Source organism: Halictus rubicundus, chromosome 11 (genome assembly GCF_050948215.1).
Source record: "Halictus rubicundus isolate RS-2024b chromosome 11, iyHalRubi1_principal, whole genome shotgun sequence".
NCBI classification, from domain to species: Eukaryota; Metazoa; Arthropoda; class Insecta; order Hymenoptera; family Halictidae; genus Halictus; species Halictus rubicundus.
The window spans coordinates 6013677-6028311 of record NC_135159.1 but is presented as its reverse complement, the minus strand read 5'-3'; the positions used below and the strand labels follow the sequence as shown (position 1 = coordinate 6028311).

General features: G+C 34.2%; 1 protein-coding gene across 10 annotated transcripts in view; it reads right to left on the bottom strand.

The window, feature by feature from the left end:
• LOC143359084 (uncharacterized) overlaps positions 1-14635 on the bottom strand; it is a 90348-nt gene that overhangs the window by 60643 nt on the left and 15070 nt on the right. For 2 of the 10 annotated variants that reach the window (XM_076796752.1, XM_076796754.1), the window contains exon 1: positions 4897-5287. The exons of 7 other annotated variants lie outside the window; for them this stretch is intronic. In XM_076796752.1, coding sequence (XP_076652867.1) covers positions 4897-4930 — 34 coding nt within the window. In that variant the 5' untranslated portion in view covers positions 4931-5287. Of the gene's footprint in view, positions 1-4896; positions 5291-14635 lie in introns of those variants that run through there. One more of the 10 variants, XM_076796749.1, reaches the window with a different exon arrangement.

Here is a 14635-nt window from a genome sequence, read left to right as displayed (position 1 = left end):
TTATTTAACAATATAAGAATGCGAGAGACAAGATTTATTACAGCAGTTACTCTTGTAATGTTCTTGTATCTGGTGGTTCGCAACAACGTTTTTTCTTTCGAGTAAATCTTAATAAAAATTAATTTTCAAGTTTGATCGATAAGTCGTGTCATGACTGTACGTATGTGACTAGCATTGGCAGACGGAGTGTTCGCCTAACACTTCCTGGAGATTGTTCTACAGTCAATTGCGAATTCGACAAATGCAGTTGATGTCGGTTGTCACAGGTCTATCTAGACGTTAGAACAACAGCGCAGGATCACGCGCTCGAGATTGTTATACGGCGCGAGATCGAAAAAGGAAGTAATTCAACTGCGGCGGTGGAAAAAGTGTACCAGGTGCACAGACAGAACACCATTACCACGACTTAGTGCCAAAGATGGATTTAAAAAAAATTCGGTCAAGGAACTACTGGTCTGAATATCAGCCTCGAGTCGAGAGGGAGAGAGACAGATAGACCTCGCGGGAAATAGTTTACAAGCAACGTCCGAATGTTACATCTGAAGAACCCGTTCACTATGGCGAAACACGTGCAAAATTCCGGGGGTGGTTTAAGTCATCGCTTCGATGCTCCCGAATTTGTTTATTAGATACGAGCATTTCAGCTTCCCAATAATTGTCTATTTTTATTCGTCATCTCACGAAGACTCCACTTATGATTTTTTATCTCGATAATTATTTGTCGGATTTAGTTCATTCTTTTCTTATTCGAAAATACAAGATTTGGTCTGTCGTAACCAATTTTTCTTTTTGTTGAAAAATTCATTTTGCATTGTTAGAAATTTTGAATGTATGCACAGAAACTAAGTAAATATGATTTGATTAACAAGCCTGTCTGAACCATCACTTTTTAATATTATTAATTATAATTATTCATTTAAAAAGTTGAACTGACGTTGTAAATGTCTGACTTATTTGTAACACTTACGTAATCCTTTCACGGTTCAAAGTTTGAAGTTCAAACGATCCTTTCAATAAGAGTTCTAAAATAAAAGTATTTATAAAAAATCAAAGAATCAGATTATAAAATATTAAAGTATTAAAGTTTAAACAGAATTACTTTAAAAAAGACAGATAACTGTTTATTTCAATCTCCGATTGTTGTTCGTATTAACCGAAAAATAATTGTATTGTTACAGCATTAATATTTCTCATTCGAAGTGATAATTTTATATTTTTACTCGAAACTCTCGAACACTTAAAACACAATGGTTGACGTCACAGTACCCAAACAACACGCCAAACAACACAGTTATGCGTTCATCGGAAATTCGTCAGGACACTGACTTTGACAACACGGTACAAGGCCGTCTCAACCATTTCGGCAGATCCTAATCTACATAATCGCCCGCGGAACGGGAAACCTGTACCACATCCTAAAATCTGTGGACGACTACAGTGAAGTCCCATTCATGTGAACTACAGCGCATGTTGTACGTCAAATACACACAACGTCGCTAGCTATTAGATCTTTATGCAAATTCTGATTTTCGACACAAAATCAGTAGAAAAAATATATCTTGTTTACTGGAAAATTTCTTCATATCAAGGTAACATAATTCTATTAACACTAGATTTAGCGAGAACTGAAAGTGACTATTTTGTATAACTTTCTAAAAATAACAAGGATATGTTTATTCGAATTTATAACGATTCGTAGCGTAATATTATATGTCCAAAGATACAGTTTATTTGTTAAATTTCTTGTATAGATTTATTGTAGTTATAGAAGTATTTTGTAGATTGGTTGTATAGATTTATTGTACCGCTTTTATTTTACCGATTTATTGTACCGCTTTTATTGTACCGATTTATTGTACCCATTTGTTGTACAGACTTATTGTAAAGACTTATTGAACAGACTTATTGTACAAATTGATTGTACCGATTTGTGCTACCGATTTATTATACCGATTTGATTTACCGATTTATTGTACAGATCCCTGATAAACGCATCTTTACAGTTTGAATAGTTCTAAATAAAAAATGTGGACGATTCGTTTCGACGATATTGTAGTGTTAACTTTTATTAATGCAGGCCTTTTGTTGTATTCTACAAATTTTCAAGTATAATAAACGCACAAAGATTTACAATCCAACTATAAACTGTTCCCCTACTATTCAGCACACTTTAAATCACACAAATGCAATCAAAGACCGCAATTTTCATACAGCTGCGTTTATATTAGGCAATTTTCGATTCGGCGAAGGGCTAATTCATGTGAAATTGTTTAATTAAACGGTTTCGTACGTTATCTGCCGCATCGGTCATACGTGGGCGGCATAGTTCTTCGTCCACCTTGAAAAATTCATTTTTGTCGTGTCATATGTTCCTGGAAACCGATTTTTTTCTAAAACTTGTCAGGCTTAAAGGAATCTCAAAATTCAGTTACTGTGATTGATTGTACGTAGATTGCGGATTTCCATACAAAATAAAAGTTAAAAAAAAATTAATTCTTCGTTTAATCATTCTACTGACAATAAGTCACTTTACAGTTATGAACAAATACGAAAACAAAAGACATAAAAATGAAACTATAATTTTACCATCATCAGCGTAAAAAGAATATCGAGTTTTATGAGTATGGAATTATTTGTCGAATTAAGGAAAAATTGAAAAATTTCTGAAAGTTGATATCGAACTTCCATGACGAATTAACTTATCATCCTCGGTTAAAAGATTAATCATTCTAATACATTGTAAATAATACATCGGTATCTTTATATTCCTTTAACCCTTTTTATTGCTCCAAATACCACGCATTTTTGTAATAAATGCATAAAGTCTGATTGATAACTAATAACTGATAACTTTCAACCTTATCAATTAAATTACTTTGACTTTGAAGAATTTTTCTTTTAAGCGGTAGATCGGCAGTCAACGATTTCAAAAGGTTCCACGTGTACTGTTAGCAGTTGCGACCAATTTGCTGTGCTAGTTAACTCTTTACCTACCGGAAACCACATAACTCACTGCTCAATGATCTCGCTATGTCGAAACGGAGCTTCGGAACTTTTTTCTGAAGAATAATTCCAAAAAAGCGACGATTAATCGCAAAATGATTTGTTTACTTTAGCCACCACACTAGTTTCAGGTGTAATTGTAGATTTGCCAGTGACAAGTCAGTTGTAATCTTTGGTGAACACTTGTTGTTTATTTCAGTACATAGAATTATAGAATTTTTATGAGAGGAAATGTCACTGTTGCATATTTTTTTGAGAATCTGTATAATACATGTTCCATGGAATAAAGTTATTTTGGAATGTTAATTACAAAGACTTCAAAACAGAAACACTAATAAACACTTTGAATTCAATTATTTGTTGAACAGTATTAAGACTGTTAATATTAATGAACAAAATATCTGACTCTGCTACAGAAAAATTTCTACTCTATTTCTGTTTTATAAATTCTTTTCAAGAATTCTTTTTAACAACTTTTCCTTGTCTGTTCTCAGTGGAACATACTTGAAAGTACCATACCTCATTCTGGTTTATTATGCACTGGCGTGCAAAATGAAAGGTTCTCTTGATTTTCGCCGAAAAATTTGCGGACATTTAAACCGTTATACATTCGTAACAAAAAATCATACAGTAATGATCCTGTACTCATTTTGAAGCGTGCAGTTTCCACTTTCAGAATCCTTAAGCAGTATTTCTCAAGGATGCTTCCGCATCGTGCAGAAGAATAAAAAGACAACGGTGCTTTTTGCGAACACGTTTCAAAGTCAGATGACCCTGCAGACATTCAAAAACTCTCAAAAGACCGCACAAACTCTCAGTTCTCAACATTCTCAAAACTCTTACAATTCTCACAGATCTCAAAACTGCCAAAACTTTCAAAACTCTCAAAATGCTCAAAAATTGTCAAAACTCTTACAATACTGACAATTCTCGATACTTTCGAAGCTCATACAATTCTCAAAGTTCCCAAAATTCCAAAAAAACAATCTCAATACTCTTACAATTTTAACAATTCTCAGGGTTCTCTAAAAAATTCTTAAAAACTCCCAAAACTATCAAAAGAGCCTATCAAAATGCCTATCAAATGCTCAAAACTCTCAATACACTTAAAACTATCAAACGCTCAAGACCATTAGATGCTCACGTCTATCAAACGCTCATGACTAACATATACTCAAGACTATCAAACGCTCAAAACTCTCAAAACGCTTAAAACTATCAAACGAACATGACTATTCAGCCCTAAAAACTATCAAATGCAAGACTAACATATGCTCAAGACTATCAAAACGCTCAAAATGTCAAGAACATTAAATGCTCACGACTATAAAATGCTCAAGACTATCGAATGCTCTATCGACTATCAAGTGCACAATGCTATCAAATGCTCAAGACTCTCAAAACGCTTAACACACTCAAACGTTCAAAACTCTTAAATACTCAAAACTATCAAACGATCAAGACCACCAAATGCCCAAACCTCTCAAAACGCTTAAAAAACTCTGGAACGCTCAAACCCTCAAAATATGTAAAACTCTCAAACGCTCAAAACTGTCAAAACATTCAAACCTATCAATCGCTCAAAACTCTGAAACCGCTCACAGTCCTGAAAATGGTCAAAACGCTGACGGTTCTCAAAATGGTCAAGACGCTCAAAGTTCTCAAAATGGACAAAACTGAGAATTGTGAGGAATCCCATCTCCGAAACGCTGTCACCGCTCGAAACGAGCAAACCCCCCGCGTCCTCTGTGGCGCGTGTAAACAGTCCGCCGCGAGTTACAAAAGCCCGACAATCGAGAAAGCACTTTCTTTCCCGTACGCGACCCACGTAGCCCGCCACAACATACGTACATACAAACATACACAAACATACAAACATATATACATACATACCGACTTCGGCATGCTGCACGGAGAATTCCAACATAATATCGGCTGCCTACTGTGCGACGGCGCTGAGGAAGCGGGTCGCTTCACTGGGACACATTAGGTGCTCCGAAAATCGAGGAAGAACCAACTTCGAAAAAGAGATGATATATCGATCTACCATCGAAGAAAACCAGCTGCGGGAACACCACCTGTATACATGGGAGAGCAGCGCGCACGGTGTGTTGTCGCGTTTAGGCTCGCGGTCACGAGCACTTTGAGCCACTTTGATCTCTCATCGGTGAGAGATCGGTAGAAAGCAGTTTCGCGGGACCAATACGCGCCGCGCTCGGAACGCGATCGTAGAGAGAGAGAAGAGGTTTTTCACCTTCGACGGACCTCACCGCACTGACTGAACAGAGAATGCTCCCGTTCCCTCTCCGGTGGTTCTACCTCCCCTTCTCGCGCGATCACCAAGGGAGGGGAGACTGTTCTGACCCCCTACTTTCGTCTTTTCTCATTTACACCCGTAGTTTTTCTGTCCCGAGGGAATAGTTCTGTGTCTCCCGAAGGGGGAGGTGGACCTAGGTGTTTTACGTGCACCTGTTCAGGCGGCATTCGGCCGAACCGAACAGGTATCAAGGTGTGGGTGTGCTAGGGTTGACCCTCAACTGTCGCGTAACCAAGAAGATTCGTGCCGCTTCTAGGTTTTGTCATCGTTAAACCCTTGCACTATGATTTATTTTACAACAGTGTAATAGAACTGCTAAGTTTTTTAAATAGCAATTATTGTGATTGCAACGATACATGGAGAACTAATTTAACCCTTTGCACTCGAAGCTATTTTCACTCCGAAACGAAACATTTCTTCCCACCTAGAATATTTCCCTTCTATAGATTTTCTTTCCTGTTGTACATACGAAAATGGTGCAATTTACTCGTACAATACTGAAGTTTTACAAACAAATTTAATAATGTAAAAAGCAATTTTTAGTGGCGTCTTACAGTCGCCATTCGAGTGCTAAGGGTTGATAAATTTATTTCCCTGAATATGTATTACGATAAAAATCTGAATAAATACACCCTTATTATTTTCAACCCTTTGTACTCCAAATTTTCTTCAATTTTGTCCCCAACAACTCGCACTAGATATTACAAACAAATTGATATTACAAATATTATTTTGCGCGATCTTTTTTCTATAGTTCAAACGAAACATTATTTTAAATAGTAAGTGAAATACAATCAAGTGAAATATTTTTATTATCAGAATCCAAAGTATCAAATCAAATAATTTTTATTGTTAGAATAAAAAGTATAAAATAAAATAGGTCATCGAAATCGATGGGGTGTATTTCTTTCTGAGTGATGAACAAATTTGTTTGTGCTGAAATTATGCAGCTGTCAATTGATAATAGTGAATCAATCCTAAATGGTTAGAAAAACTTGTTTTCCTGTCTGGACGAAGTAACAACATCGACACCCCGGCACCACAATAAGCTTCATATGTGTGTACACTGTATAATTCACGATCGTGTTCTTCAATTCAGAGCGGCCTCTGCTTCGCACTGGCACTGTCCCCACTGTGTATTGTAATTGTAGGCTCAATGACCGAGACGAAAATCGAGGATGATCCGACCCTGAATTTCGGAGCTGATCATTCATACCGAATTAAATCCTTAACGCGTCGACCGTCATCGGTGACCGACACTTCCGCGTTAAATACTGTAAAACATCGCAAAGCTGATATCTCGATAAAATCGGGGAAATTCTCCAATGTACAATAAAATATAAAATTATACAAACGGCAGACCCTCGAGGTTCAAACGATGCGAAATTCGAACAAAATGTCCGCTTCTAAATTTAAACGAAAACACGAAGTTCGAACAAAGAAGCAGAGTCATTTGTCACAGACCTGGGCAAATTTTATTTGAAATGAAAATAAGAAATACCTACAGTGACTCACTGTAATACGCGGCCACCTCTAAAAGGACGATAATCTTTTGCGATTCAGATATTTTTAGGTTCAGTGGTGTTATGATTAGTTTGTTTGGATAATTATCATTCTGGAACGTGAGAACTTAACACTGACACAGTCTTCTTATAAACATAGCACCGAGGAAATAAAATACCGATTTGCGAATAATAATTTCAACAGACACGAAGCTAAAGTTCGAACAGTTTTGCAGGCCTGTGCTGGTGCTATCGTTTCTATCTTCTTTATTTCACGGGACTCGTTAGTTTTATTGGATACTTTGCTCCCATTTGATTTTTCCTCGTGCTCTCCGCGGGGTTGAATCTTTTCGTTATCTTTCAATTATTTAATAAAATGCTAGTGTCCTGCAATAAGTGCTGTCGTGCGTTAGGTAACTTCCTCTTACCATTTTATTTTGCTCTTGTAATAGTTATGTATAATCTACGATTGTTACCAAGGCATCTGATGGATGTTAAACGACGTCCATACGCCATGCGCCAGAACGTCGCAGATTTTTAAACGAACAACGCCGATTGTACTTCCGTTTTAATAACAAATTATATTTTACGAAGCACCATACTCCTGCTGCATTCAAATTGTCACTTTTATCTTGTATAAAATAAAATCGATTAAATTGTATAAAACAAAAGGAAAACCAATGGAACGATGTACAATGAAATGTACAAGATCATACAGAGTGAAATTAATAACTCCGAGTGTTTAAAAAATTGTCTGGGAACACGTTTCAGTAAAAATCTCATTACTATCGGCGCGCTGCGAAAAGAGATACATTGAAAGCAATAAGAGTTATATGATTGATTTACTAGAATTAATTATTTTTGCACTCGTTGTCAGCCAACGTAATGGCCTGCAATAATAACGGTAATAAATCGATCAAGCAGACGTTACTGTGATTATTCGCATGATTACATGTGCTACCGTTCACAAGTTATCGGAAATCGAACTGCTTCGAGGAAAATATCCAATTTTCTGTAGTAATTTTGCAGCTTTAATTTATTTTTATGAACAATTATGCGAGAAGCACCTCCGAGAACCATTTTAGTGAAGCTAGAGAATAGCTATCAGCTGATAGTACCTACTCTAAATGTTGTTCACAAGCTACCATAATTGTGAGAATCGATTAACTACAAAATCTGAATTTTTTAAAAATACTTCTGTCACAATATTTCATTATTTCTTTACACTATTACTTCTTTTTCTTCTGGCACCTTGTCTTGACTGTGTTAATTACCAGTTTTTCTTAGTAAATTGCAATATCAACTTCAATTTGTTAACAGTTTTGTTCAATATTAGCTTCATTTATTATAAAAGTTATTCCTTTTTTAAATTATAACATAAATCTATCTTTTACTACTAGCAGTCTATCTCTTGACAAATATTTTAACAGTGATATAAAAAGAAATTGATTCTGAATAAGTGAACAATAATTTATTTTAGCTATACTGTGAATGTATAATCAATTCTTTATTATGAACATTTGCTTGAAATGATATATTAAATGTAGGAAATCGTAATGAAAGTATTTATCATTACTAGACCATGAATTTTTATGCAAAATAAAAATTGTCTGTAGATACAGGGGCTACAAATGGCAATTCATTTGTTTTTCCGATAACTTCATTGCGTTGAAAACAATACAACAGTGTTTTGAAATTCATTGAATATTTTTGCTGTTTTAAATTGTACCTTGTTTTATTATCTTCCACAAAATCTGCGACTTATCTATCCTTAAAATAGCAACACTGTCAACAAACGTTCAGGAAAAGCGATATCAATTTGCTCGGTCTGTTTGAATTCGTTAATCGAATTACGACGAAACAATTATCTTTAATTAGCAACTGAAAGCATAAGTTCATTCCAATGTCCACATAACACCATATTGTAGCCGTGACAAACGTTCATTCAGTAATGATGTTGACCTACCACCTCGCCACGATCAAAACGTTTTACGCAGCATGAAATGATGTGTCTAATTAATTTAGGAATCATTCTATATTAGTCCTAAAATCATCTTCTTTTCTGAATTCTAAATTAATTTCGCTTGAAATTCAACAGTTTGCACCGGAACTAATATAAGGAAACACGAACACCCGTATAACAGAATTATCAGATAATACTAATTTATTATAAAATCTCTGTGGAAAGTGTATGTAAATACATATCCGCGAAAGGCGAAGAAATATAGTGCACAGAACAAAGGATCTTTTTAAATCTGTTCGATTCATAAACGAGATTAGTAGTAGAGTAAATTTTATTGCTTGATATCGTGAGTAAGCGTCCGAGTGCATACTGGAAGACTTTCTCACTGTTTATTAAGAAAAATTGCGTTTACGACAAAAGATCAGGCTCACTATTGTTCGGCGCCTGTGGAAAAGTTTTATCGTAATTTTATCTATTCTTCGTGGCTGCATTACTTTCGCGTGTTTCAGCATCGAGATAAAACTTTCGCATTCTTTAAAGTCCATTCGTTCATAAACGATTACAATTTACATTGTAAATTTACAATTCCGGCTTTGTATATTCAATATTTTGTATATTCAAATATTTAAGATCGATAGAAATATTAAAGAACTTTTAATGTATGAATTAAATCGATTTTTAAAAATGTTAGATATCAATAAATTTGATTAGTACTTGGCATCCAGATAATTAAACATTAACAATTATTATAGTGAATTTTTTACTACTATATGTTACAATAGTGTACTAATAAATAAATCTTGTATTTAATTGGCTGACTTGTTTTTAAGCTTTATACATTTATGTATTCTTATTTATTTAACTCTTAATAAACAATGACACAAAGAGTGAAAAATTGTATTTATAAATTGGAAATTTCTTTTCTATTCTTTTACAATATTATGATCATAAATTCGTTTTTATACAAATATACCTAAAATAATTTTGTCTAACCACAAAATTATATACACTTAAAATCGTATTTACAACATAAACAAATGAAATCTTATAATCCTAAATAATTTCTTTTACATTTCTTTTTATGTAAATACTTTCAGTAATTTGTCTACATATTAAAATTTTGAATAATTCGTGCCATTTATCGACTATTGTTCACTCGAATGGTCTGGCACATTCATTAGCATGATTTGCAAATTAGTGTTTGGAGAAGCAGCGTAAATCTTTTTCAGTCGCTCGGTCTGAGAAAAATACGCGAATCGATAAAAATAACATTGAAACGAGAGGTGAACGTTCTCCGAAGAATAAAATGGACAGAGCGAACGCCTCGGGTTTCAGATGATTCTGAAATCGGCATTGTTTACCAAAATTCTATCGGCATAAGTAACGACACGCTGCGCCTCCGATAAAATAAATTCTCGGCGCGTTACCACCCGCAGAGGCCTTGCACAGTGATAATTACTATCTTTGTTGTTGTTTATGCAACACCGATGCACCATTTACGCATTTCAGCGTGTGTAACGCGTCGCAATAAAAACGCGACGGGACGTTTATTATCCGAACTGTTGTTATTCATACTAGTAAACATTCATAACGTTTCATTTGAAAATTTCAATCAGCACAACTCAAAATAGTTCAAGGACTTACGATTAAGTAAAAAGATTAAAATGTTCCGTCTAAATTGCAACAAACTTGGGAGAACTAAAAATGAATTTTCTAATACTAATTTCTAACAGTAGGGCAAGGGACCCAATTACAGTGGGGTTAACAATTCCTGTGCCTACATTAATTATACTTACTTTTCAAGCATAATGAGTATTAAAAAAAGAGATATTCAATTTTTTCATTAAAATCAGTTAGTATCTATTATGCTTTAAAAATAAGTATAATAAATATAGGCACAGTAATTGGTACCCCAACAGTAGTTTTTCCACTGATTTAAATTAGAGCTACTCATTTTTATCATAAATTCATAAAATCCGCAGTCTAATTATGATAGTGGTGGGAGCATAATTTTTTTGTTTAAACTTTTGATGTGTACGATTGGTATAGAAATTTCGAACGCCATTTTTTGTAGGAGATAAAATTGCTATAGCTACTAGATTGTTCACTATTGTAAATGGATTGGAAAGTCAATTGACATTGTTTGTAAACATGATGTCCACTGCGCTTCGGAAGCATCGTTTCGCTGATAACGCGCTGATAGGAAACAATATGTTCGTGACAGTGAAATATACAATAAAAAATGCTTATCGGATTATTGTTGTATTGTTAAATTTACGTAAGAGGAATGCTACGCGCAGTTTATCATAGTAAGGTCGACTTGACCGATAAATAACAATTTTCATTATGCTCAAATAATGTTTAAACGTGCAGCACGACATTCCACTGTTCTGTGAACATTATTGACAAAAATTGTAAAATACGCGTAAATAATGGTGAATTCTTAGAAATTTTAATGTCCTGAACCTAAACTCGAAAAACCATTTTATTTCATCGTTGTTTAGTTTTTGAGATAGTCAATATTGGAAAAAACGTCACATTTTTGAAAAATGTTTTCGAAATTGAAAATTCGTGTTCTGACCGTAAAAATTTCATACAGAAAATGATTTTTACATTATTTATACAATGTCCATATTTTTCCTATATTGTAAATATTTAAAGCGACAGTCTACCGCGTAAAAATGATATTACTGGTAAACGATACAATGTTCACATAACTTTCAGTGTTCCCACAATTAATAGCAGATCCTTACAAATTTTGTTACGGCTGCACCAAAATTCGAAAACCATTTTGGTCTCCAATTTTCGAAAAATTAAAAAGAAAATTCCCGGTACTGTTCAATATAGGCAAACGCAACACTTGATATCGAATACGCAAGAAAGAGTTTCTCTGATGATTGCATAGTATAATTCTTGTATCGCCAGAAGCTGCGATCTCGATTAGACTGACGTATTTGCCAGATCGTGCGATCGAAAAACAGATACACTTGATCTCCTTAATCAACAGCTCGTCGAAGTCACAGTCAGAAACCGTTGTTTCCAGCGTGGCCTCGCTTAAGTTTCTTAAGTTTCATAATCGTCGAGAGTAATTTATGCCATTCAGATTAGACAGGTGTTTCGGGGATATACCTTAATGCTTTTCAACCGATGATGCGGCCGTTCTGTCATTAGCGACGGAAACTTTTACGGGAACGGTACAGTCATTTTCTTATCTGAAAATATTAACATGCACACCGTCGGAAAGTGAAACTGCTCCTACACATTCCTTATCACTTTTCTCTCTTATTCTAATAGAAAATTATTTCCGGTATTGCCTACTAGTTTTTGCAGTGTTAAAGTAGATTGAACAAACGTTATTTCACCTGATAAAATTTTACTGAAAATTCGAACTTTAATTGAATTTTACTTTAACCCATTCATTTGACTACTTAACCCTCGGACTCCTGCGAGATCATTTCTGACTCCACCCGATATTTCACTAATACAAGTTTAATTCCTATTCTAATATATATCCTCTTCCTTGTTCTAATATAGTTTTATTCCGATATAAGACGATGACTCGGGACCGCCTTTCGTCCTATTCCGAATGTGGCGAAAAGCTATAAAGTGATCGGTCGAGCAGCGATACAGAAAGAGATAGAATATGACATACCCTATTGTTTTGACACTAAGCGGTGTCGAGCGAACAACATCAAATGAAAAAGAGGGGATAGCGATTTTCTTATTTCGAAATAAACAGCGTCTCGTCTTATATCGGAATAAAATTGTACATATTGACGGTCGCGACGGGTTACTAATGACTCCGGCATAGCACACGGAGGATTAAGGTCATTTTTCTGAGAATTTTGTAACATATTATTAAACTATTGCTCTATGATATATATTACTATAATTGTACAATATAATAATAATTATACAAAAGAATAATATTATAGTGTACATATTATCGTACCATAATCATACCACTGTGTCATACTATTGCATAATATTTTGCAAAATTGTTATATCAGCACGATTAAATTTTCTACAAATTTTTCTCTCGGAATATTTCTTCTCTCTGTTTAGTTTATTCTTTTTTTTTCTTTTATTGTAATCGAAAGCATTTAATATTTGAAAATATATTCAATATTATTGAATTCGCATAGAATTATATGTACACGTAATATACATATGATTATGTATTTATTTCATATATTTTGTACAATTATTATATAGAATTTATAATGATAAATTTATATTTCATTTACTCATTTCGCACAATTATACAATAAATACTACTGTACTACTGTATGTATATGTACATGTTGCACCTATATACCGCATTTGCATAAGACACTATTAATAAATTTTGCTTCATTGTAATGTAATTACACAGGTAGCGTAATAAAATTAATACATAATTACATAGTAATTTCATAGATTATGTACATACATGTAATTATATTTTCTTTACAGAAATTTTTAAACATCTTTTCACCATTTTTTTATCTTCTTATTTAGGAAAAGGAACAACCCCAAGCACAAACGACATGAAAAATGATAAATAAATAAATACTTGTAAAAAGTCTATACGTAGATATCGGAGAATAATTAGAAAAATAATGTTACTTATGGTAGTACATACGAATTTTTGGCCACTGTGGGACCCAAAATGGAGTTCCCACGTGGTTTCGAAAGACAAAGGAACGAAGAGTGAGCACTTATTCTTATCTCACGGCGACGCGCGACGGCTAGATGTACTATGACGTCTCAATGTTGTCAGTGACCCGGAAATCATCGAGGTTAACGGTCATCAGTAGATTGTTTGCAGCCGCGAAAACTCCGGCGCCCCTGTTTTGCAACCACATTTATCTTTATGACACTTAATTGTCGTTCCTTGAATGATCGAAACTCCCATGCTAATTTTCATTAATGAAACGTCTGCATCGAAGTAACAATCACAATTTATTTTTCAATTTTTACATATGAAATATATCGTGGGTCACAAAGGACCTGGCCATCGGTGTTTGAGTCGAATCATCGGTATGTCACTCTAGAGTGCAATTACAACCCCGTATCGTCTACAGAACAGGTTTCGGATTATTGTTTATTATCATCATTTATTTATTGCTTTAATCAAAATAAGATTTATATACCATATTTCAGACTATTTTTTTTTTAATAAATCGCAAGGAAAGAATTTGGGAAAATCATTATCTATGTATAATACGCATAAATTCGTTTCCGAGATTTAAGTTAAAAATTGTAGTAGCAAAAAAAACGGAATCGTCGAAAATGTGCTTCCATTTCTGCACTTTTGATTTTTCATTGCCAGAATGTTTTAATTTAGAAATTCTAAAATAAAATTCTAGGAATGTGTCCGGATGTTTGATGTACTCCAAACTCGTTTTTAAAAAAGACCAAAAAAAATATTTACTAATCGAATGACAAAATTTTCTTGCTTTAATTATTCTCTTATGAAACTTTTGCCAACCTATCTGTGGAATTTTTCTGATTGAAACGAGGCTAAACACGACATAGTATGGAGCCTATTTGGTTGTTCAATTGACGATCAGTAGAACCTCGAATATCCGAACCGATGATATCTGAATTCTCCATTATCCGATGCATGTTTCTCATGTTAACAGTCCAATCTAAAATGATACACGTACAATTCGATTCATTGTACAAATCAATCAAGATTTAATCGAGCACTGTATCTACACCGACCTTTCTATTATCGGAACACTCATGTTTCGTTGATTAGATCGAATTTAACTTTCTATAGCAAAAGTATCCTCGAAGAAAATAGAATTTAGGGATGTCTAAATTATTCTAACTTGTGCCCACATATACATAAAGAATTGAGAA